Raw genomic sequence first — 25,358 nt, 5'->3', positions numbered from 1 at the left:
GATATGCGATGTTTTTGTTTTTTTTAAAAAACTGTATCAAACAGAAAAATAAATGTACTTGATAACCTTTATAAATGAGTACTGAAATGTTTAAAGCAATAAAAACATCTTATCAGCGAATTAGTTTGATGGTCAAATAATATTCTGTAGAATTTAATTAATGGAAATTTTCAAAATGTCAGAGAAATTTCTGAAATGTAGATGTTGCCTGATGTATCAGTTAATGTTACGGTTTGATTATGTTTCTGTAATTAGATTCAGTTTTGTCTATGTTTTACAAATGTTTATGCCATCATTCAGAACTGTATTATAGTCCATTATTTATTTAACAGTCACTAATTTTAAAGGCATGCTGCAGATGAACATCAGAATTTCAAATATTCTTAAGTACATAGCATTTTGATTGTTTCAAATTAAATGGAATAACCTGTATTAATGTTAAAGGTGATTCTAGATTTCTTTTATCTTTAGATATGGTTAAAGTACAGCTAAATTCATTGGTAGTTTTTACCTAATTTACTTTTTGTGACTAACTTGTTTTAGAGCTTTTATATATTTTTACCAGTAAACTTTTGTTTTATTGATAAACTGGATCTAAAAGGGTTGATTTACTCATTTCCTTCTTTTTATGGCATCATCAATTATTGATATTTATAGCAGCCTGTCACTTAAAACATTTTTCATGCTGAGGTTTTTTCAAACCTTCTGTTCTGCTGCAGATCTACATTACTACAGCAATTTGTGGGGTCTTCTTTGAATAAGGTATTGTGATAACCAAAGTGCGTATAATTGTAGGCGCAGACATGTTTCATTATTCTTAATGTAAAGAACCATGGCATTATCGAGCCTTTTCTGTTTTTTGCTATGTCACTGTTATTGAAGTAACATTTGGCAACAGCCTTTTGTCCATTCTTCCAGCTCTGCCATTTCTTGTAAATACTTTTCCAAAGTTGTTGGTGGTCGCATATGCACAATTCTGGAAATGGATGTGCGTTTAAACCCATACCTAGGGCTACAGTTGCCAGTACCAATCGCAGTTTGGATTTCTTTACGTAACTCGTTTATTATGTGCAATTTAATATTTTCGTTTATAATCTTTATGGTATGAGCAACAATTCTGTTCTCTGGATCGGAAATGCCGCAGAATGTATGCATCTTTACTAGTTCATAGGTCAGATATTGAAAACAATTATCCCAATGATTCTAAGTTATCTACAGTACATTATTGTAACAGGAAATCACTCTTTTTCTCTTTTATTTCCTGGGTAATGTCACACATAATGGCATCATATTTTCGTATTTGTGAATGTTGGACAATCTTTCCTTTTTCTCGATATAATATTCGGCCTGTCTGGATTAGCAGAACACCTGGTGGTATTTCTCATTTGTAGAGTTTCTATAAGGGAGCTATTCGTTTGACTTGCTGTTGCTGTAAGTGCCAATGTGGAAATTAAAATGAGACATGTCAGCTCGCCAAGACGCTCAAAGCATTTCTGAACTCGGTTCCCCTGTGATGAACAATATAATCAATAACTCAGTTGCAATAAAAATAGAGATTGTTAATGTGAGCATTATTGTCAGGTCGGGAATCGAACCCGAGACCTCCCATAACATTGTCAATTAGTCTGGGGTGCTCTTACATCTGAGCTACCTAACATGTTACTGTTCACACTCGAGTTTTAAATATTAAAACAAATTTAAACAAGTTACTAATGCAATGGTATATACATGTTCTATTGAATAACTTGATACGTAAAAAATGGTCACTAAACAAGTTTTAAAAGAGCTGTCCGAGAAACATCATTCTCAACTATTCAACACGTAGTCTCTGAATAAATACAGAAGTGGAAAATGAGGCATAATTTGTAATGATAAAGTACTGTTATAATACCTATGTAGTGTATGTAGATCATCACAGTGGATAAGTATGTAAAGTTCCCTATGATTCCCATTATTGTTTGAAATACCTGCTTATATACCAAAAATACTAGGATAGGAAGATTCATCAAAGTGGTTAATGACACATAAAATTAACCAAGTGAGATGATGAATTGTTACAGTGAATGACTTACATATTTTTCAGTTGGTCACAAGCTAAAAACTGTAATATCAATTTACCATTCTGAATCATATGTAATTCATCTACCACAGTACAGCAAACAAGATCTCTAAATCTGGGATTCTCATCATTCTTCCCACTTCCTTGTTAAAAACAGTTTCAGGGTGCATGTAAATATTTTAAATTTTCCTGTCTTGACATCTTGAAGACTTGCATTGGAAATAAAAGGTACAGTTTCATCTTCTGAACCAGACTCTGAGTCGGACCTGAAATATGTAAGAACATTTTCTATATGAAACGTGTATGTTTTATTAGTTGTTTCATATTCCAACAGCATAATGGACCATAGTTTGTTTTAAGTCTCTGCTGTTACCTTGAACTATATCATTGATATTGATAGTTCTGATCAAAGTAAATAAATTTGTTTTATGCTGCAACGTTTCATGTAATGTTGACACTGTGATATGTAACTTCATATATAACCTTACCTTGCTAAAATTCTATAATGACTTGTCCATCTTTCAATTTACAGAGATACCATTCACGTTAAAAGGTTTTTTACCAAAAAAATACTGACATATGGCAACAGTACAGATCATGATCAGACTGACAGATGTAGAGGCTGATCATAATCTACACTGGCCGCAATGCAGAATCAGTCGTGTCCAGCATGATAAGGGTTAATAATTTCAGCTGCTAAAATGTTTCATATAATGTGATGACATTGTATTATGTAACTTCATATATAACTGTAATATGTAACTTTAACTGTAATATGTACTTCAATATATAATCTGTAATATGTAATTCATATATAACCTTACCTGCTAAATTTCTATAAAGAACTGTCCATCTTTCAATTTAGAGAGTACATTAACTGATAAAGGGGTTTTTACCAAAAAAATACTGACAATGACGGAACATGCAGATCATGATCAGACTGCACAATGTGCAGGCTGATCATAATCTACACTGGCCGCAAAGATCAGAATCAGTCATGTCCAGCATGATAAGGGTTAATAATTTCAGCTGCTAAAATGTTTCATATAATGTTGATGACATTGTATTATGTAACTTCATATATTAATAATTTATACTGCTAAATGGTTTATTTAACTTGTTGAATATGTAACTCATATATTAATAACTTATGACAAATAATAAACATTACATTATCGATACAATTGTTATGAAATGCGTTTCTCTAATATAACATTACAAAATTTTAAACCTTGTGTTATTGAAAGTTTAATCATTTTTTACCCTTTTCGGAATCCATAATATATGTCAGTTTTGTAAGAATATAGGCTGTAACATGTACAATAAACTTGCCAATGGCTACTCTGGGAAATCCAAAATGGTATATGCTGTAAGTTTTCTTTCAACAGGGGAAAATTTACTATTTTTATGGTGACTTTGGATGATAAAATGTACAGAAGTGTCTTTATATGCGGAGTTCTTCGCACAACTTTAACTGTATTTGTAACTGATCTGTCAAGCTATAGATTTCAGCTTAGCTTCAATACCCCTTTTCCGACTGTCTTGTCATTGAAAAATACACTAGACCTGTGTGTAAAGAACAGCAGAAGACTTTGTATGTACAAATGCATACTTAATTGGAAAATTTAGTTATAAGTTCTAAGTACACGAAGTTGTTAACTTATGTAGATAAGAGGAACTTACACATTTTCAGCTCCTTGTTCAAATGAAGTTACTTTGTTGCACTGGTATTCAGGAAACATGCAGAATCCCTTCTCACAAAGTGATGTAACCTGTCCTGCATAGTGAATTCAGTGGTGATATAATTATCACCACAAGCGGCTTATCCGCTTTCAGTGGTTTTTGAAGCAGCCAATGGGAGCACCTAAAACAATAAATGTAATGATTAAAAAATTCTGGTGTTACTTTTTGTTCATCATCAATCATCATCTATACGTAAACTAGGCATACTGTTAATTTACTGAATGAAAATGTCAATAGTCACTGAGAAAAAAACCCCAAGCAAGTTAGCTTAGAGAAGTGCCATTTTCTTTGGGGCTTGTTTTGGGTACGTTTTGACCTGCACCCTCCTCGTCCTGGAACAAAATGTTTTCTGTCTGCAGCTTATTTGTTACACACAATCTTTAGGCAAATTATGAATGTTGGGAGCTGTAGTAAGGGAGGGGTATTATTGGGATGGGATTACAGATATTCAGATTATCAATCCCTAGTTCATGGTTCAAATCCCAGACTGGCACTTCATATTCATGATGAATGTCTTTCAAAAAATATGAGTACAGTACCAGTTTCATCGAACATAGGTATTTTCATATACCTTGTCTTACTCTTTCGCCTAATAATGATGGTCCCTGAATATTCACAAATTTGACCACAGTATCCTGCTGTTTAGTTAAAATGATAGGATATTTCGGGACTGTCGCTGTCTGTAGAGGGATGACAACTTAGAATATGAGATCATAATAAAATCATTCAGATAAGCCAAGTGAGTAAGCTACTTGCTGTTCTGCAAAAAAGAGCAAATGTTAGGCGCCGGGTACTCTGATCGTAGGCATTGGTGCGGTATTCCAAGGCCTCGGGTTCGGTCCGATCAGCTGCAAATTTTACTCACCCTGTGACTATTTGTGTCTGTGTGTGTGTGGTGGGGGATATTTGGCACTTTAATGTTCTCTCTGGAAATATCAAAGTTCTTTTCCAAAAGTATTTACTCCATTACTTTGTTTCGGTTGTTTGGGCAACATATTTATAAAGGTTATAGAAAATCTATATAGGTTCTCCCAATGTGGCGGGGTCAACACCTGGTTATTTACTGTTCGTTTATAATTGTTTACTAACCGTGTATTATGGTAATTTCATGGTATATTACAGTAGATGTAGGTAGTTAAATAGTTTTTGGGTAAAAGAAGTAGCGCGTGAAATCAGTCAAGTAGAACAATATCATGCGAATCGTTCATTTCCACGCAAGTTGATAGCTTGAGCAGCAGCTTAGAGTATTTTAGTTTTTATTGAAATTACTAATGATGAAGGCACAAATTCAGTATGTAGTAAAAGATACAGGGTTTTTAGATATTGTTTTGGGAAAAAGTATTACTTTATGTTTATCGTTTAGTGGTGTATTTCGGTTTGAAGTCTCGGTGAAGTTTTGACGCCATTTGCAATTCGCTCAGCGGTTGTCAGAATGGTTATATTAATGCTCATGTTCTATAACATTTTAATGTTCTTGTAGCACAGAAAGCACAGTAACAGCTCGGAGAGCGATTTTGGGTGTAAGCACAGATGTGAACAGATATATGCATTGTTGAAGGTCACTGATATCATTACATCACTGTAAGTTGTCTTCCTTACATTTGGTATTTCAGTCTTATTTTAGGAAATATTGTATGTACTGTTACTACTGTAATATTTCAGAACAGTTATTTATGGCATTGTAACACCAGTTGCAGTTACAAGTATTTGACTGCTCGGAATATGTGTATAAGGTTATTTAGAGTGAGTTAGGTATGTCAGATGAACCTATCTAGTAATCACTAATTTACCAGTGTTTTATTATTATTTTTATCATTTATAATTCTGAGTATATTGTGGTAATATTATTTATATAGATGTATTTATATGTTTTTGTGATATAGGACCAAGACTACAATACTACGATAGAATCAATACAGATATAAAACTGAACCGGAGTTGTTGTCTATTACATCACTCAAGAGGTCACATTTTGGAGCCCCCAACAACAGGGATTGACGACGCCCTTGGTACTACCAGTTTACTACTGGATAGAGGATCTCGTAGATGTTGCATTAGCGATAAACATTTTGGAAAATCTGCTCTCTTTAGTGCTGACGACAAACGGTATAAGGCAATTTAAACAGTGTATAGTAAGTGTTCATGAATTAGACAGTAACTTTAAAGATTTTATGTCAGGAATCCGGCTTAACGAGGAATTATCAACAGATTAGAGAGGATACAAATGAACTGTAGAGTGTTTATAAGACATTGTCATTAGGAGTGGTGCTAGAATTAATTAGGATAATTTAACCATTTTAAATACATTTTTATTAGATTTTTAATAAAATAATTTTTAGTTTAAATTTGATGATAGATTCAATGTTGTGAAATATGTTATTGTGAAGTAGGTATATACAATTTGAGAATATTTGACTGATTTTTTACAAGTCAGTGTGTTAAAGTAAAACAGGCTGAATTCAGTGAAAAACTTTTGGCAGTTATACATAGGTGAGTGAACAGGTGAAAAAGAATTACAAAATTTTTTGCAGCATTACATTGAACACTTTATTTTTGGAGTGTTTAAATATTTAAAGGGTGAACAATAGACTTTGTGAGTAAGTTTCAGTTAAAATCACAATGTTCACTTGGTGAAGGTGCTTTGTAATATCTCACTGTAAGTTTGCATGAATTTCACTTAAAATTGCTTATATTTAACTTTGCTAACAGTAATTGTTCTGACAACCGGGATTGATATTTGGCGTTACAGTTGCTCTAGTGTCTGGTTGGTACATAAGTGTTTCAGTAAGTAATTTAGTTTCAAATTGGTTTAAAGCATATAAGGTAAACAGGAATTAAGTAATTATAGATGTAGGAGTGTAAGTAAATTTTCAAGTAGGATTTAAGGAAAAAAAAGTACTAACAAGTTTTCTTTCAGAATACAAAGTTACAGATTGTGTGAGCCCACCAGTTCCATTGAGTTTGATGAAACAGCTATTAACTGATTATCAGAACTGCAGAGGTTACAGATAATCTACTGTGAGTAGATAACCGGTCAAGTGGAAATTAGAAAGTAAATATACATTAAATAGATACAAAATAGATTTGATTTAATTAAGTTATAATTATTCTGAATAGGTAGTACATTTTATATGATTAATTGATAATAATTTATATATAATATGCTAGTGTGTTAAATCTAGAACAGTTTCAGGAATTACAGATAACAAGAGTAGAACATCTACAGTTACCGTTCAGTTACAGTTACCAAGACCAGTTACAGTTAAAGTTACAGTTACCAAGACCAGTTACAGTTAAAGTTACTGTTACCAAGTCCAGTTACAGTTACGAAGAAGTACTACAGCCTATACAGTTACAGATTACAGGTTTATGCATGCTTAAGTTTAGATTAGGGTTAGAATATATCTAAGGAATACACTGTGATTCCTTTATTAAAGTTGAGCTATTGTATTCACTCACATACCGATAGGTTGAGCTATTGCATTCACTCAAATGATAAGTTCTGGAAAAGTGAAACAAGCATCAAGTTATATTGGAGGATTTGAATTTCATCACACAATAATAATAATTTGGAGAAGAATTTCAACATTTGTGTTTAAATATCAGTGCAATTATAACTGGTGAATACCAAGCAAAGGAGACGAGTGAATGTACAGACTTCATCATACTGAATCATTGTGAAAAGAATTGAAAATACTATATTCTATATCAAAAAGTTGGAAATTGCGTAACATTCACCGTGCAACGACATTGGCGTTCCTGGGAGCAGTTGAAGTAGAATTAGTTGAAGTGCAAAGACTGTGAATGAAAAGACTTGTAGCAGAATATAGAGTGATAAATGACACTTTGTAATACAAGCAGTTAGTGACAAAAGACACTTGGTGATTAAGGTACTTAAATACAAGAGATACTTGAAATATAGACACTGAATGATTAGTGATCGTCAGCAATTACGTAAATAAGTCTTGTAACTTGGTTCAGGAGCATTTATCAAGTTAATACAAATAGAACTTGTGAAAACCAAGCGTAAAGATTGAAGCAGTTACTCCGACATACTTGAGACTGTGGAAAGAAGTGTGAATATTTTATAATAGACTGAGCGTCAAATAGACTCTAGCATTAACTCTGCATAAACTTAACTTACTATTCAGTCAAGATGTCGATCGAAGTGACAGAAGAAGAGAAACAACTTATTAAATCAATTAGGGAACTTGGGATCAAACCTAAGGCTGACACAAAGGAGGACTTGGACGATTGGTTGCATAAATACGGCGCATCAGGAGGAATTCCAGTTACCCCAACAGTAACATTGAACACTCAAGTACCAAGAGTGTCTATTTTCTATGGTGATACAGACACTTTAGTTAAAGGTGAAGTTGTTTATGACCAGTGGCGGTACGAAGTATCAAGTCTTATGAAGAGCGGCACTTACAAAGCAGATATACTATTACAAGCGGTAAGACGTTCATTACGTGGAGAAGCTGGAAGAATACTAATGAGATTAGGAACTGATGTGACAGTAGAAGAAATATTACAGAAATTTGAAAGTGTTTATGGAATTGTAGAAACAAGAGAAAGCTTGCTGGCAAAATTTTATGCTGCCAAACAGACAGAATCAGAAGACATAACTGCATGGTCGTGTCGACTAGAAGACATTTTGTGTAAAGCGGCTGAGAAAGGTCTAGTTAAAAAACCAGATATGAACAATATGTTGAAATCAATGTTATGGACAGGCATGAAAAAAGATCTTAAAGATATCTGTGGTTACAAGTTCGACAAAATAGATGACTTTGATAAATTAAGAGTAGAGTTACGAAAAATGGAGCAGGAACATCTAGAACAGAAGTGCAAAACAACAAACACTATCAGCAAAGGAGCAACATGTACTGAGAAAACCAGACAAAGAAGGAATTGGAAGATTTGAAAGGGATGATGGCTACTATGTCAGAAAAACTCACTGTTATGAGTCACCAGTTACAACAGCATCAAAGCCAGTTACAACAGCATACACCATACAGATATAACAACAGCAGATATAATAGGGGAGGATATAACTATTCATACAGTAGAGGTAGAGGCTACAAAAAAGGATTCTCACAGAAAGACGAGAACCGTAATAACAACCAAACACCAACAAATCAACAAAAAACAGTAACAAGCAACCATGGAAAGCAACAACAGAAACAACAACAAACACCAAGAAGAAATTTAGACAATGTAACATGTTACAGATGCGGTCAGAAAGGTCACTACCAATATCAATGCAATTTAAGAGAAGATTTTTTAAACTGGGAAGGGTCCAGATGAGGAGACACATGCTGGGCCGACAACAAAAACAAGAAGATAAAAATGATGGTCTCAAAAACAATTTAGTCGGACAAAGCAATGAAGCACAAGTAACTGTTAACAACATTTCATCAGATGCATTGATAGATACAGGGTCATGTGTGAGCACAGTGAGTGAAACATTTTACAAACAGAACTTAGCTAATTAGAAATACAGCCGCTAGATCAGATATTAAAGATTGAATGTGCTAGCGGACAACAGTTACCGTACCTTGGATTTATTGAAGTGGAGTTACAATTTAATGGAATAGACGATTCTACCAAACATCAATGTCTCCTGTTAGTCGTTCCAGAAAGCAGTTACAGCGCCAAAGTTCCTTTATTAATTGGTACAAACATACTAAATGAACTTATTGAACATTGCAAACAAAACATGGTGATAGATTCTTACAGTCAGCAAAGCTCCATACACCATGGTACTTAGCATTCCGATGCATGACAATTCGAGAAAGAGAGTTGCGAAAAAACAAAGATAGACTAGGAATTGTTAGATCAGCTGAAAGTAAAACAGTGCTAGTTAAACCTAACTCCAGTATCAACATCAAAGGTTATATAGATCAACAACTTGAATACAGTCCAACATGTGCCATGACAGAAGCGTGTGAGTTTTCAGTAATACCATCAGATATCGACATCTCTCCAGTACTCATTAACTATAAGTACAAAGATAACAACATCATAGACATCAATGTTTCAAATGTTACAACTAGGACAGTTGCTATCTCTCCAAAGGCAGTCCTGTGCGAACTACAACCGGTGAAGGTGGACGACAGTATCAAACTTGACACTGACGGGGATACCGACATATTCTCACAAATTACTATTGAAAATTCTAATCTTAGTGAAGCACAAACTAGCAGATTAGAACAGCTCATCAAGAAACACATTGATATCTTTTCTAAAAATGAAGAAGACATCGGTCACTATACAGGAATTAAACATGAGATACACTTGACAGATGAAAGACCATTCAAACAACGTTATAGACGAATCCCACCAGGAATGATAGACGAAGTTCGCCAACATTTAGAACAGCTCCTTTCGGCAGGTATAATTCGGAAATCACATTCTCAATATGCTTCCAATGTAGTACTAGTTCGTAAGAAGAATAACAGCCTCAGAATGTGTACAGATTACAGATTATTGAATTCTAGGACGTTGCGTGATCAGTACGCTTTACCTAGGATTGAGGACATTTTAGACACTCTAAAAGGCGCAAAGTACTATTCTGTAATGGATATGAAAAGTGGGTATCATCAGTTAGAGGTTTTAGAGCAGCACAAAGAAAGAACAGCTTTTTGCGTGGGACCGCTTGGATTTTATGAATACAATCGGCTACCATTTGGTTTGTGCAATTCACCTGCCACATACCAGAGAGTGATGGAAGAATGTCTGGGTGACCTAAATATGAAAATCTGTGTAATATATTTAGATGACCTGATAATTTTCTCAAATTCATTTGAAGAACATCTTGAAAGAATGGAAATAGTATTCCAGCGTCTTCGAGAATGTAACTTGAAACTTGCTCCACAGAAATGTGTTTTCTTGCAGTCAGAAGTTAAATATGTTGGATATGTTGTATCAGAAAAAGGAGTTTCTACAGATCCAGGCAAAGTAGAAAAAGTTATACATTGGCCAACACCGAAAAATCCAGAGGAAGTTAGACAATTCGTCGGATTTGTGGGATTTTACAGGAAATACATAAAAGACTTTACAAAAATTACCAAACCCTTGTATGAAGTAATGCCAATACAAAACCAGAGAAGTGGAAAGAAAACTAAAGATACAAACAATTTTATTTGGGGTGTTCAACAAGAAGAGGCTTTTCAACGTCTGAAAAAATGTTTAACAACAGCTCCCATACTCGCATATCCAAACTATTCAATGCCTTTTGAACTACATGTAGATGCCTCAGGAGATGGATTAGGAGCAGTACTATACCAAAACAGAATAACATTTTACGTGTAATCAGTTATGCAAGCAGATCACTAACAAAGTCAGAAAGAAACTATCCCACACACAATTAGAATTTCTAGCCATGAAGTGGGCTATCACAGAAAAATACCACGATTACTTGTATGGTAACAAGTTCACAGTCATAACAGACAATAACCCATTGACATATGTACTCAGTTCAGCAAAACTCGATGCAACAGGTCATAGATGGTTAGCATCTCTAGGATCGTATGACTTCAACATAGTATACAAGCCTGGCAAACACAATACTGATGCAGATGCTATGTCAAGACTACCAACAGTCAATAAAGATAGTAACAGTGTAGAAATAGCAACAGATGTAATCAAAGCAGTCTGTGGACACATTCAAGAACCACCATTTATAGATGAAACAGCATATTCTCCATCAATCGACATAATGGATGCAGCAGATATACCTGGTACTTTGACTACGCAGACAGATGTACATGAGATACGTAAAGCTCAAAGACACGACAGCATTATATCAATATGGGTCACTGCAATCAGAGATAAAATAAGACCAAAAAGGAAACTGACTGAGAAGAACAAACTTCACACTATTATGTCAAAGAATTATAACCACTTCACACTTAAAAGAGGAGTCCTGTACAGGGAAGTAACTGAAAAAGATGTAAAAAAACTTCAGCTTGTTATACCAAATGTTTTCAAAGAAGATGTGTTGAAAGGTTGTCATAACGACTTGGGACATCCAGGAAGGGAAAGAACATTGGCTGTTATTAAAGAACGATTTTGGTGGCCAGGTATGACATCAGACACGGAAGAGTGGATAAAAACATGTGAGAGATGTTTAAAAAGAAAAAGTCCATTAAACCAAAAAGCTCCACTTGTTAACATAAAAAGCACATACCCTCTTGAAATGGTGACCATGGATTTTCTGAAACTTGAACCAAGCAGAGGCGGAATTAGTAACGTTTTGGTAATTACTGACCATTTCACTAAATATGCACAAGCCTTTCCAACCAAAAATCAAACGGCTAAAACAACAGCAGAAACATTTTTCAATAACTTCATTCTACACTATGGATTTCCATCAAAACTGTTAACAGACCAAGGCACAAACTTTGAAAGTCAGCTGATGAAAGAACTTTGTAGCATTTCAGGAATTAAGAAACTAAGAACAACGGTTTATCATCCGATGTGTAATGGAATCACTGAAAAATTCAACAGAAGCCTGATAGATATGATTGGGACATTAGAAAAGGAAGAAAAACAGGATTGGAAACGTTTTGTAGCACCACTAGTATATGCATACAATGCTATTCCTCATTCGAGTACAAGTATCTCACCATTTGAACTCATGTTTGGAAGGAAAGCAGTGCTCCCAGTTGATCTGATATTTCATACAGATTCCAGCAGTACAGAAACTACTCAATCTGAATATATTTGTGACTTACAAAAAAGACTTAGAAAGTCATATGAAGTAGCAGAAAGGATAGCAGACAAATCAAGATTAAAACAAAAACAACAGTTTGATAAGAAAGCCAAAGCTTCAAGTATCAAGGTAGGAGACAAAGTAATGGTAAAAGTACTAGCATTCGATGGCCCACACAAGCTGGCTGACAAATTTGAAGAACAATTTTACGAGTGGTTAGACAGCCAAATACGGATATACCAGTGTTTGTGGTCAAGTCACCCGATGGAATTGAGAAAACCCTGCACAGAAATCATTTGTTTCAAGTAGATACTAAGATCAGGCATGCCACATTACATAAGGAAATAGACATTGTAAAGAAACAAGATGCAGTATTACCAGCACCAGAGAATATTGTTTCAGTGACAAAACAAACAAATAGTTCTGAAAATGAACGGAGTTTGATAAAAAAGTGACGTCACACAAGATGAATCAGAGGAATACATATTAACTATGTTTAAACCAAGTGTGCATGGGGACGCCCACCACACGGTAGAAAGATTCAGTGGAGATACAAGTAGTTCTGAGAATGAGGAAAATGATCATAATAGTAATGATGATGATCAAAGTGAGGAGGAGGGGTCAGAGGATGACTCTGAAGCAGGTGGTAGAAGTGAAAATAGTGCAGATGGTAGTAGTGAAAATGGTGCAGATGATAGATTGAATGAGAACGATACTGTTCAACAACCAGCAGGGAACAGACCGCAAGCAGAATCCCCAGATACGGGTCAAATACAAACAAGGAGACCAGAGCGGACCAGGAAATTACCAGCTTGGCTTGAACCATATATAGTTGGGCAGTTGCAAACAAATCCTAGAATAGTCAATAAGCGTGATTACTTTGTCATCTAATTTTGTTTCAGATGATGTTACATAAGAACTAGCTTAGATAGAATAGCTTTACACTGTACATAGTTTTACTATGAATTTTTGATATTGAATAATATTTCATGTATGTAATTATTCAGTATAACAGAAGTTGCAGGGTGAAGGAGAATATTAGCATAATGTGATCTAAGTAAAGTCATATCTTTATTTCAGTGTAATTAAGTTAGCTTTGACTTACATTTGCTTCATTTGCAGATTTTTGGTCAGATGCTGAAATCAGACATTGGAATATAGTTCAATGAAATAATAAGAGTTAGTCGTAACATATTTTCTGTAAAGCTTATTAGAACTAATTTATGTCATGATGTATTATAGTTTTACATTTTTTATTTATGATTTAAATGTCGGGACGCCATTTCCGAGAAGAGAGGAGTATGTGGCGGGGTCAACACCTGGTTATTTACTGTTCGTTTATAATTGTTTACTAACCGTGTATTATGGTAATTTCATGGTATATTACAGTAGATGTAGGTAGTTAAATAGTTTTGGGTAAAAGAAGTAGCGCGTGAAATCAGTCAAGTAGAACAATATCATGCGAATCGTTCACTTTCCACGCAGAGTTGATAGCTTGAGCAGCAGCTTAGAGTATTTTAGTTTTTATTGAAATTACTAATGATAGAAGGCACATTCCAGTATGTAGTAAAAGATACAGGTTTGTAGATATTGTTTTGAAATAGTAGTTAGCTTGATGTTTATCGTTTTAGTGGTGTATTTCGGTTTGAAGTCTTGGTGAAGTTTTGACGCCATTTGCAATTCGCTCAGCGGTTGTCAGAATGAGTACTTTTATGCACATGTACTATAACATTTTAATGTTCTTGTAGCACAGATGCACAGTAACAGCTCGGAGAGCGATTGTGTATGTAAGCACAGATGTGAGACAGATACATTGTTGAAGGTCACTGATATCATTACATCACTGTAAGTTGTCTTCCTTACATTTGATATTTCAGTCTTATCTTTAGGAAATATTGTATGTACTGTTACTACTGTAATATTTCAGAACAGTTTATTTATGGCATTGTAACACCAGTTGCAGTTACAAGTATTTGACTGCTCGGAATATGTGTATAAGGTTATTTAGAGTGAGTTAGGTATGTCAGATGAACCTATCTAGTAATCACTAATTTACCATGTTTTATTATTATTTTTATCATTTATAATTCTGAGTATATTGTGGTAATATTATTTATATAGATGTATTTATATGTTTTTGTGATATAGGACCAAGACTACAATACTACGATAGAATCAATACAGATATAAAACTGAACCGGAGTTGTTGTCTATTACATCACTCAAGAGGTCACACCCACAGGTGCCCGTCCAGTCTTGGTGCCCATATGGGAGCCGCCCCGTAAAAAAAAAAAAAAAAAAAAATTAAAAACACTGTTTTAAGCCTAAAACGAAAAAAAAAAATTTTGAAAAAATTTTTTTTCCCTATATATACTGATATGGAAAAGGTGCATGTGTTGCCGTAACGCTATGGAGGTTTACTAGGACACGCTGTGGAACAACCAAAATGTCCAGTTCAGTACCAATGCAAGCTTCCCTGCTGCAATTACACATCATGCATTATAAAATAGTAAACAATCCTATTCTACCTAGAAAACAGCCTTAAATAACTTACATTTAAATTCAAACAAGCCAAATTGTCTAGACACTGCAAAATAACAGTGACGATCGGCCATTTTGTTTCAAAACGAAAGTAGAAAACCTTTTCCGTTGTTTGCGTCTTAGAATTTAAATGTAAGTTATTTATGGCTATTTACTAGGTAGAATAGGATTGTTTACTATTTTATAAATGCATGATGTGTAAATTGCAGCAGGGTAGCTTGCATTGGTACTGAACTGGACATTTTGGTTGTTCCACAGCGTGTCCTAGTAAACCTCCATAGCGTTACGGCAACACATGCACCTTTTCCATATAAGAGTATATATAGGGGGAAAAAAATTTCAAAAAAAAAATTTTTTTTTTCGTTTTAGGCTTAAAACAGTGTTTTTAATTTTTTTTTTTTTTTTTTTTTTTTTTTTTTTTGGAGGGGGCGGCACCCATATGGGCACCAAGACTGGACGGGCACCTGTGGTCACACCAATAATTAAAAATATTTACTTAGGTAAACTAACAGTCTACTTTCGAATTCATTTTGCCAATTTATCAATGTTTTACAAGTGAATACCTGAAAAATCACGCTTTTTCCTGACCCGGTTGGCAAAACAGCCAATGTATCTCTTAGATTATAGAGGCTTTCCATTGCCTCAAGTTGTTTATCACTGAATTCAAAGGCTATTTTCAGACTTTTCTTAGCATACTCAATACTTTTCTGGAACGAGTCCGCCATCTTGTTTGTTTATATTTTTAACATGTGCATTGAAAATATTAAATGATAATTAACCGACAAATATATTTGACATTTCTTTAATAATATGACTCATAATGAACGTAGCACTAAGAAAATCTATATAAAAGCATCAAAATAGCATTTTTCTTGACGGATACATTATTTGTTACTTTCACGCGAACGAAGACGGACATTTAACTCAGGCGAATAGCGTTGGTGTATTCTAGAGCTATACACGAGGTGTATTTACCGGAGTATACGGAAATGCCCGATGTTGCACGATTGCAATTGAGGTGATAATTGTTTTGTGTAAATGCCTGTATCCGGTAATACGGTAAGGACCATTTACGGGATAAAGTACAATATAATAAAAATTAATAATAATAATTATTATTATTACTATGAACGCGTAACCATATACTTTGTCATAGCAGGATTGCCATTTACAACGCAATTAAAATTTCACATCAGAAAGCTCATACCGTATCGCTAGACATATCCGACTGTCCATGATAAAAAAAATAATAGTTATCCCCTGCTTCCGTCAATGGTCAAGTTACTTCTGCGCTTTTTGGAATGCTCGAGTTAGTTCCCACCTTTGGGTTCTTCAACATGATTTGGCTAAATATTGTTTTATCAAACTGGTAAATAAATTCAAAGATGTAATATGTATTGTAAGAAATATTAATAATAAAGAATAAAGATATTTCATTGGACTCTGAAAACTATTTTTATTTTCTCCGAGGCAAAATCTGTGGACGGTGAACGAAATGTTAAAACTGTTTACAGCGACAAGTAAGAACAGGTCCGGGCACATTTTGTTGCCTTTAGATAATTATTATCAGATCACGCTCACACTGGTGTGTTTTGAAATTTTGTTATTTTCATGGGGTTGGTCGGATGTGAATGCGATGCATTCCTGGTGTTTTAATCCGCTACTGGTTGAAAACCAGTTTGTGGTACTATAGTTTCTTGGTCCATAACTTTGTCATGTAAAACAGAATTTGAATATCAGTTGACACAAATATTCTCCTAGACGAAACAACATGCAATGCGCAAAACCCGGACCTTTAGCTGAACGGTCAAAAGCCAACAGGGCGTTGTTCCTGTCCGTTCCTTAAAGACATTTCAATATTACTTGGCACAAATCTACCCCAAAGTAAGATAGTGTGCCAGACACCTAACTAAAAGGTCAATGTCACACTTAGAGGTCAATGTTTTTTTTTTAGTATGGTCAATAATTCTGTCATTCATGAAGTGATTTAAGCATTACCTGGCACAAATATTTTCGATAACGAGACTACTTGTCTGACGCAACCCAATATCCTTAATTTAAAGGTCAAGGTGTCTGCCGGAAGTCAAAAGTCAGTAGTATTTTTATACGCCCGTTTGAAAAACGGGACGTATATTGGGAATGCCCCTGGCGAGCGGGCGGATGGGCGAGTGGATGGGCAGGCGGGCGGCCGCGCGGGCGGCGTCCACAGACTTTGTCCGGATTACATCTTCTTCGTGAAAGAGGGATTTTGATGAAACTGAGCACAATTGTACACCATCATGAGACGGTGTGTCATACACAAGAATTAGGTCCTTAGGACTACGGTTAAGGTCACACTTAAAGGTCAAAGGCCAAATTCAAGAATGACATTTCCCGGAGCATATCTTCTTTATGCATTGAGGGATTTTAGTGAAACTTAGCACAATTATTCAACATCATGAGACGGAGTGTTATGCGCAAGAACCAAGTCCCTAGGTCTAAGGTCAAGGTCACACTTAGAGGTCAAAGGTCAAATTCATAAATGACTGTCCGGATTATATCTTCTTCATGCATGGATGGATTTTAATCAAACTTAGCACAATTGTTCACCATCATGAGACGGAGTGTCATGCGCAAGAACCAGGTCCCTAGGTCTAAGGTCAAGGTCACACTTAGAGGTCAAAGGATACAAGAATGAAAACTTTGTCCGTGGCATTTCTTCGTCATGCGTGGAGGCATTTTGATATAACTTGGCACAAATGTTCACCACCATGAGACGGAATAACTTGCACAAGAACCAGGTCCCTAGGTCTAAGGTCAATGTCACACTTAGAGGCCAAATGTCAGATGCAAGAATGACTTTGTCCGGAACATTTCCTCTTCTTGCATGGAGGGCTTTTGATGTAACTTGGCACAATTGTACATCATCATGAGAAGGAGTGTTCCCTCTATTTTATTTCCCTTTGTGGTTACTATATAAATAGCTTATATTGTAACTTTTTCACTACTAGTCGTAGAGAAAAATCGAGACCACTTTCCTGTAGTACAACATGCATGTTGCGTCCAGTTTTGAGGTGTATTTATCTCTATCTGGTAAGGATTTTATGTGGACTTAGAGTTTTTCCCTTTGTTGTTACTATAAATAACTTATATTGAAACTTTTCTATAAATGACCGTAGGGAAAAACCAAGACCACTTTTCTGTGGTACAACATAGATGTTACTTTCAATTTCTATGTGTATTTTAAGTTATTTCTACCTGGTAAAGAGTTCTCTGTGGGTTTAGAAAAAAATTAAAGAATTAAAGTAATTACTACAGAACCACAGAATTAAGATTCCATTTGCAAATACAGGTGCAGGTGCTAGTGTAAAGAAACTTGCTATGACGGGCGTATATTGTGACATTCTGGCACTCTTATTTTGCCTTTCTGGTCCGTAACTCAGTCGACAGTTAGGGATTTGAATACTGCTTGACATAAGTGTTTCCCATAATGAGATAATGTGTCATGTAAAATACCAAAACCCATAGCGCAAAGGTCAATGTCACAAAGGCTCCAAATATGGAACATAAGCAAATAACAGACAAATTATGTCTTTTATTGGTCATTGTACTTGGACGCTTGATTTTATCAAAAATCGGCAGCTCATTAATTATATAGTTATATAAAAGCTATAAATGTGGCTAAGTTCACGATGAACACTGGGGTTGAGTAGAGACTGATTCTATAATCGATAACCCACTTGAACGGTGTAAGTTAGTACACCAATCGTACCTTCCCTGTTGAAGAGCTGAACTCCTCAAACTCTGCTACGCGGCAGGGTTTACTGGTTCCTTGCTTCTCATCACAGCGCCCAATGTGCAGGGAAAAAGTTTTACCTATTTTCAGGGCCAAATTTCTGATTGGTAAGTTACTTTACATGTGGGAGAAAGTATCATGTACACAGCAGCCTGTCCTTCCCTAGAGCTTCGACGTGAACTTCAACAACCTTGAAATAAGTATTCTTGTAGATCCTATGTATTGTATTTACCTCAGGCATTGCGTTTGTTGTAAATCGCATCACAACAGAATCCAATCTGATGTCGAGTTAAATCGTGGGCCATCTACAGAAACAGAAACAGACCTTTCATTTCGCTCTCGAAAACATATAAAGTAGTAAGTGAAGTCAAATGCGAGATTTAATCGATGAAATCTGTAATAAATGTAAAAGCCGAAATATCCTCTGTGAAATCTAGGGTCGAAGAGGTCGAACAAAAGTAAAACGAATAAGTAATCAATGACGTAGATGCTCTTGATATGAAATTTGATAACCATAACGATAACGAGATTTGGAATAGGTAGATAAATTGATTCAATATTTTGACCATTTTAAAACATTTATATGTCAAGCCATAAATCTTAAAGAGGTTGTCGTATTACGGGTGGTGTAATTGTTTTTATTAGAAAATATATGACAAAATATATTAAGCACGTTAGTCTGAATTTTCAGTATGGCATTATATTAGAAATAGACAAACATATAACTGGGTTTGCGAAGAACTCTTATATGTATTTATATATTTTCCACCAGGCTGATCACTTTTTTATGATAATAAGTCAGAGCCTGGACTTCAGGGCCTTGAATTTGGAGAATTCACATGAATTTGATCTTCTTTTATGTGGTGATTATAACTGCAGAATTGGATGATTTTGTAACATGGTTATTATGTAGACAAAGCAGAAATGTAGTGAATGACAATATATATGCGAAGAGAACACTCGAACGGATTTAATTTTTAACCTTTAGCATGCTAGATAAATTGTCGTCTGCTGGAAATGTCGTCTGCTAAAATTGTAAAGTTCATTCAATTTGCTCCAAAATTGGAAAAAATATTGTCAGAGTAGCAAACAGCTTGGAACCTGATCAGACGCCGATTTAATCGGCGTCTGATCTGGTTCAAAGCTGTTTGCAAAGGCTGTTAAATTCGCCTGCAGCAGGCTAAGGGTTAATAAGGTTTATAGCAAAGATGAGGAGCAAAGGTACTATAAAAATGTTGAAAATATTAATCATAATGGCGACTTTGATACACTAAATAGAAAGTTGTTAGACATGTCAGCAGATGTAAATGATATCATACCAAATTTTGAATGTCTTATTTTAGAAAAGTGTAAAGGAATGAAAAGAGTAAATAAACGTAAAAGGCAGTGTAATAAAAATAAATGGTTTGATAATGAATCTTTAAAAAGTATAAATGTAAAAAAACAAAAACAAAACAAAAAAGAATTGTTGATGACGTTTCGACTAAGTAAAGATGTTAATGGTTTGATTTCTTACACAGAATGTGAAAAAAAAACAGAGTTTGTGAAATATGATAAAAATAATCTTATCTGTCCGATAATGAAACAAGTCAAATTTGAGTCAAATAAAGTCTTCACAGAACTATACACTTTCTAAATTTCTAGGGTCTAGGCTACCTAGCTGATAGGGCTAATTCTATAATTTATGGGATAGCTTTCCATATTTGGGAGATAGCTTGTGCCTGGTTTAAAAGGGGTTGTTTCCATGTTTTCTGGGCTTTTTGTATTGTTTTCTGGGCTGACTGGAGAGGTTTTTGAGGTGAAGAAGTCAAAAATATATGAGAGAAAGAGAACTTATCGTTTTGAAACAACTGCTTTACATATTCGTCATAAAATAACTGTAGTATATATTAAAATATAATCCGGACTTATAATTTGTGATTTGTGTTCTGGGTATTTACATTTTTGTTACAAAGCACATTGGGTTTGAAAATAGTAATGACATCAATGTTAATGATTATGTTCAGTGATGAAACTACTGATGAAGAAATTATCTATGTTGTAAATGAATCGAAGAAAAATAAATCCTCAGCTGTTTTTTTTTATACCAGAACATTTTCTTACCACCATGAATATATTGTTACCTTATTTGAGCACATTTTAATAGAAGTTGTTTTTAAGTAATGCTTTTGGTGAAAATTGGTCTGTATCTGTCTTAATACCAGTATAAAAAAGGATCTAATAGATAACCCTGATAATTACAGAGGAATAACATTTTTAAACATTTTGAGTAAAATATATGTGAGTATTTTTTGTAATAAAAGACTAACATTTTTTGCTAATAACTCTTGCAAAATCACAGAAGCACAAAGTGGATTTCGCTCTGGGTAATCAACACCAGATAATGGTTTTATTTTAAATTCACATGCAAATAAACATTTGTGTATAAAAGGAAAAAAGTTGTTGCTTCTATTGATTAAAAAATAACATTTGATAGTGTAGATAGACCAAAAATGTTCTCTGTCTGATCAAAATATGGCGTCAAAGGACACCTAGATATTATCAAAAGTATATATATATTATTCAGTTAAGGCCTGTGTAAGAAACGGAACTGTGTGTATTGACATATTTGACTGCCTATAGGGCTACGCCAGGGCTGTAATTTAAGCCCGGTTTATAAATGCTTTATATCACACAAAACAACGCTGGGAAAAAAACACGCTGTAAATGGACAGGTTGAATTTTTCATGTATCTCTATTGGTATGAAGCCAATCCTTAAAATTCAACTTGGAACTTTTGTTAAGGAATGAAATAGAAGAGAACCTTGAAATTTCACAAAGATGCTTCGAAAAGATACATACAATGTATGTTTAACCAAATGATAAAAGTTACAAAGATATTTGCGTGAAACTTTGAAATTCTGTTAGATTTTTCAGACTGAAGAAATTGTTGGTTGGAGAATTTCTTAAAAATATAACGATCGTTTTCAGACCAGAATTTGTAGGTGTAAGCCATTTCCATTCCTTAATATAACTGCCAAGTTGAAGTACAAGGATTATCTTCTTATCAATAGAAATAAATGAAAACATATATTACGAACGTATTAATAAACTGAAAGAGATTTCTTACAGGCATTTTGTATGAACGTTATCTTTATATTACAGGCATTTTAAAACAACTTTTATGTGTGAACATTTCTAGATATATTAGATACATGTATTAAGAAAATACAATCATATGCTTTCAGTACTTTGAGAGTATCTTCACATCCACTAATGTACAGGAGATTTTGTTTTCACTGCAAAAAGGTTGAAAATGAATGTCATTTTATATTGGTATGTCTTTTGTTTGAAACACATACATACCGAAAAAAAAACCTATGAAAATCCAAACGTTCATACATTTAATACTTTGATGACTTCCAAAACTGAAAATACTATTAAAAGTCTTTCAGTTTATTTATATATAATATATGCTTTAAAGTTACGTTTGTCTGAAAAGGAAACAGTTTAAATTGTGTGTTTATGATTTACGTAAGCCATGACTGTTGTATTTATATTTTGTTTAAGTTTTATTTAGATAAAAAAATCATTGTTTTCATTATAGCCAAGATATTGTCCTCGCCTAACAAGGCTGATAGCTGGGCAAAGTAACAAAATTAAAGATATTTATGTATTCTGTCCATGTCTTTTCTTTATTTGCTTCAGCAGGATACATGGACAGGTATTAGTATTTTTTTAAGTGTTTTTAACCTATTTCCTCAAAAGCAAATACTTTTTACTGGCATGAATGATACATACAGATACTGTTTACTTGATCAGCCCTTATAATAGTTGTAGTATGTAAATGTTTTATGTTTGTATATATAGATGTGTTATATACAAGCATTATCATGACAAAGATTTGAATTTGTGATTGATAACCCGGAAATACTTCAAACGTAGATCTACATCTCGAGATAATGTTCAGATTCAATGGAAAATTTGTGGCATGGTACATCTGCGGGCATGGCTAAAACCGCTGGCACCAAACCAGAAAGAAAAAAATGCCTCTGTACATGTTATACCCTACCTCTAGGTATTCTGAGAATAGAGGTTCTAAAGGTAGGGTATAACATGTACAGAGAATAGATGTTCTAGGGGCAGCGTATAACATGTACAGAGGTATTTTCTTTCTGGTCTGGTGCCAGTGGCTAATTAAAACCGCCCACAAAAATGCATCGCAAAAACGAGATATAAAACGCGACTGTCAAAATCTGTGTTCACTGTAGGTATAAACCAGTGCTACGATCTTCTTGCTGAAATTGTGGAAGCTTTAAATACATACATCGAGAACTTGGAATTTACCATACAGTATGATGGCAGTGACTATGATGTTGGTGTAAACAGTTCATCTCTGGACGGTGTGTCTGTGTGTGAACCAGGACATGTTTCGGTGTGGCAGTACTGTGGTAAGTACATAAACACTTAGAGTTTAACTGCTTGAAAGGCTCGTAATACCTTTGTTTATAATGTGGCGGCCACATTTTTGTTATGGACATGCAATATCTTAATTTCTTGTTAAATCTGTTTTCTCTAACATTTGTCAAAGGTCTGAATATTGGTTAACATAATAGAGCGCGTTCTATTGAATCCATTATTTCTAATTAACTCCCTTTGTAAGTTCGTGTGCGGTATTAAAGGTAGTGGTTTTTTAACCGCGTGATCATGCTTAACACCTATTTGGACAGCAGTTTGATCTGTTTTGACATAAATTTTAAAGCCTTATGGAACTTTAAAAACGAATGAGATTATACCTAAGGATATTCACCTAGCACATGTCACATTGATTTGAATAAAGAATATAATGATTTCCTCAAAAAGGATCCTGCAACATACTAAATGGGAATGCGATTTTTAGCTCGACTATTCATAGAATAGTGAGCTATTGCACTCGCCCATGCGTCGGCGTCGGCGTCGGCGTCCGCGTCCGCGTCCCGATTTTGGTTAAGGTTTTGTATGTAAGCTGGTATCTCAGTAACCACCTGTGGGAATGGATTGAAACTTCACACACTTATTCACTGTGACAAACTGACTTACACTGCACAGGCTCCATAACTCTATTTTGCTTTTTTACAAAATTATGCCCCTTTTTCGACTTAGAAATTTTTGTTTAAGGTTTTGTATGTAAGCTGGTAACTCAGTAACCACTTGTGGGAATGGATTGAAACTTCACACACTTATTCACTGTGATGAACTGATCTACATTGCACAGGTTCCATAACTCTATTTTGCTTTTTTACAAAATTATGCCCCTTTTTCGACTTAGAAATTTTTGGTTAAGGTTTTGTATGTAAGCTGGTATCTCAGTACTTAGTAATGGGAATGGATTGAAACTTCACATACTTGTTCACTATCATGATCTGACAAGCACTAAGCAAGTCCCATAACTCTACTCTTTTTTTTCAAAATTATGCCCCTTTTTCGACTTAGCAGTTTTTGGTTAAATTTTTGTATGTAATCTGATATCTCAGTATCCACTAATTGGAATGGATTGAAACTTCACACACTTGTTCACTGTCATGATCTAACATGCACTGTGAAGGTCCCATAACTCTACTTGGCATTTTCACAAAATTATGCCCCTTTGACTTAGCAGTTTTTTGTTAAGTTTTTGTATGTAAGCTGGTATCTCAGTATCCACAAATTGGAAAGGATTGAAACTTCACACACTTGTTCACTGTCATGATATGACATGCAGTACAGAGGTTCAATACCTCTACTTTGCATTTTACAAAATTATGCCCCTTTTTCAACTTTTGTATTCATTCAATTGACAAGGCTGTTGAATAGTCGAGCGTTGCTGTCCTCCGACAGCTCTTGTTTTACAATGAAATCGTATTTATACAATCTTATTCAAAGCACGAATTCTTATAGTCATCATTCTGCGACAGCATTTATTACATAACTATATTCGTTGCCAGTTCTTATTGTTGGAGCGATAAAAAGGTCAATGGGCAATTTCAGCAAGTTGCAATACCCATGGCTAAAACTGTATTTATAGTATCGTGTGGAAAAGGAACTTATGCAACCAATGATTACTGTGAACGTTGTCCTCGTGGATACTATCAAGACGAGGAGGCTCAGACATCCTGTAAGCAGTGTCCGGAGGGATGGACCACAGCTGGGCTGATGACCAGGGACAAGGAATATTGCAACAGTGGGTAAATCACTACAATAGTGACGAACATAGACTGTTTGCATTTTAAAAAAATAACATTGGCGTAGGAGCAATCTTAATGTTTGGGGGTGGGAGATTTCCCTGAAATATTTTTGAAAAACATTTTTCCCGTTATTAACAATACAAAACACACTAAATCCTTCTCAGTAACGTAAATTCTGTCGTAAATCTTTTTTCCCTTTATTTACTGTTATTTCTGACAAAATCCAGTTCCCCACTCTCAAATTTGGGGGATGCAGCCTCCCCCTGCTCGTACGCCTATGAATTTTGACTAGTGATTTTCAAAAATTGTTTAATTTAAACATTACTTTTATTTTACATGAAA

The 25,358-nt window shown here is 34.6% G+C and overlaps 1 protein-coding gene and 1 long non-coding RNA gene across 4 annotated transcripts in view; both read left to right on the top strand.

Annotated features, from left to right (window-relative positions):
• Positions 1 to 25,358, top strand: part of LOC123554676 (uncharacterized) — a 121,644-nt gene that overhangs the window by 89,971 nt on the left and 6,315 nt on the right. For all 3 annotated transcript variants that reach the window (XM_053525274.1, XM_045344965.2, XM_045344957.2), the window contains exons 21-22: positions 23,085 to 23,264; positions 24,857 to 25,012. In XM_053525274.1, coding sequence (XP_053381249.1) covers positions 23,085 to 23,264; positions 24,857 to 25,012 — 336 coding nt within the window. The remainder of the gene's footprint in view (positions 1 to 23,084; positions 23,265 to 24,856; positions 25,013 to 25,358) is intronic.
• Positions 5,339 to 14,351, top strand: LOC128549081 (uncharacterized). Its single transcript, XR_008367463.1, has 3 exons — positions 5,339 to 5,383; positions 5,686 to 5,934; positions 14,267 to 14,351. It is a non-coding gene; the product is annotated as an uncharacterized LOC128549081 (long non-coding RNA).

Source organism: Mercenaria mercenaria, chromosome 15 (assembly GCF_021730395.1).
Source record: "Mercenaria mercenaria strain notata chromosome 15, MADL_Memer_1, whole genome shotgun sequence".
Classification (NCBI taxonomy): domain Eukaryota; kingdom Metazoa; phylum Mollusca; class Bivalvia; order Venerida; family Veneridae; genus Mercenaria; species Mercenaria mercenaria.
This window is presented reverse-complemented; position numbering and strand designations above follow the sequence as displayed.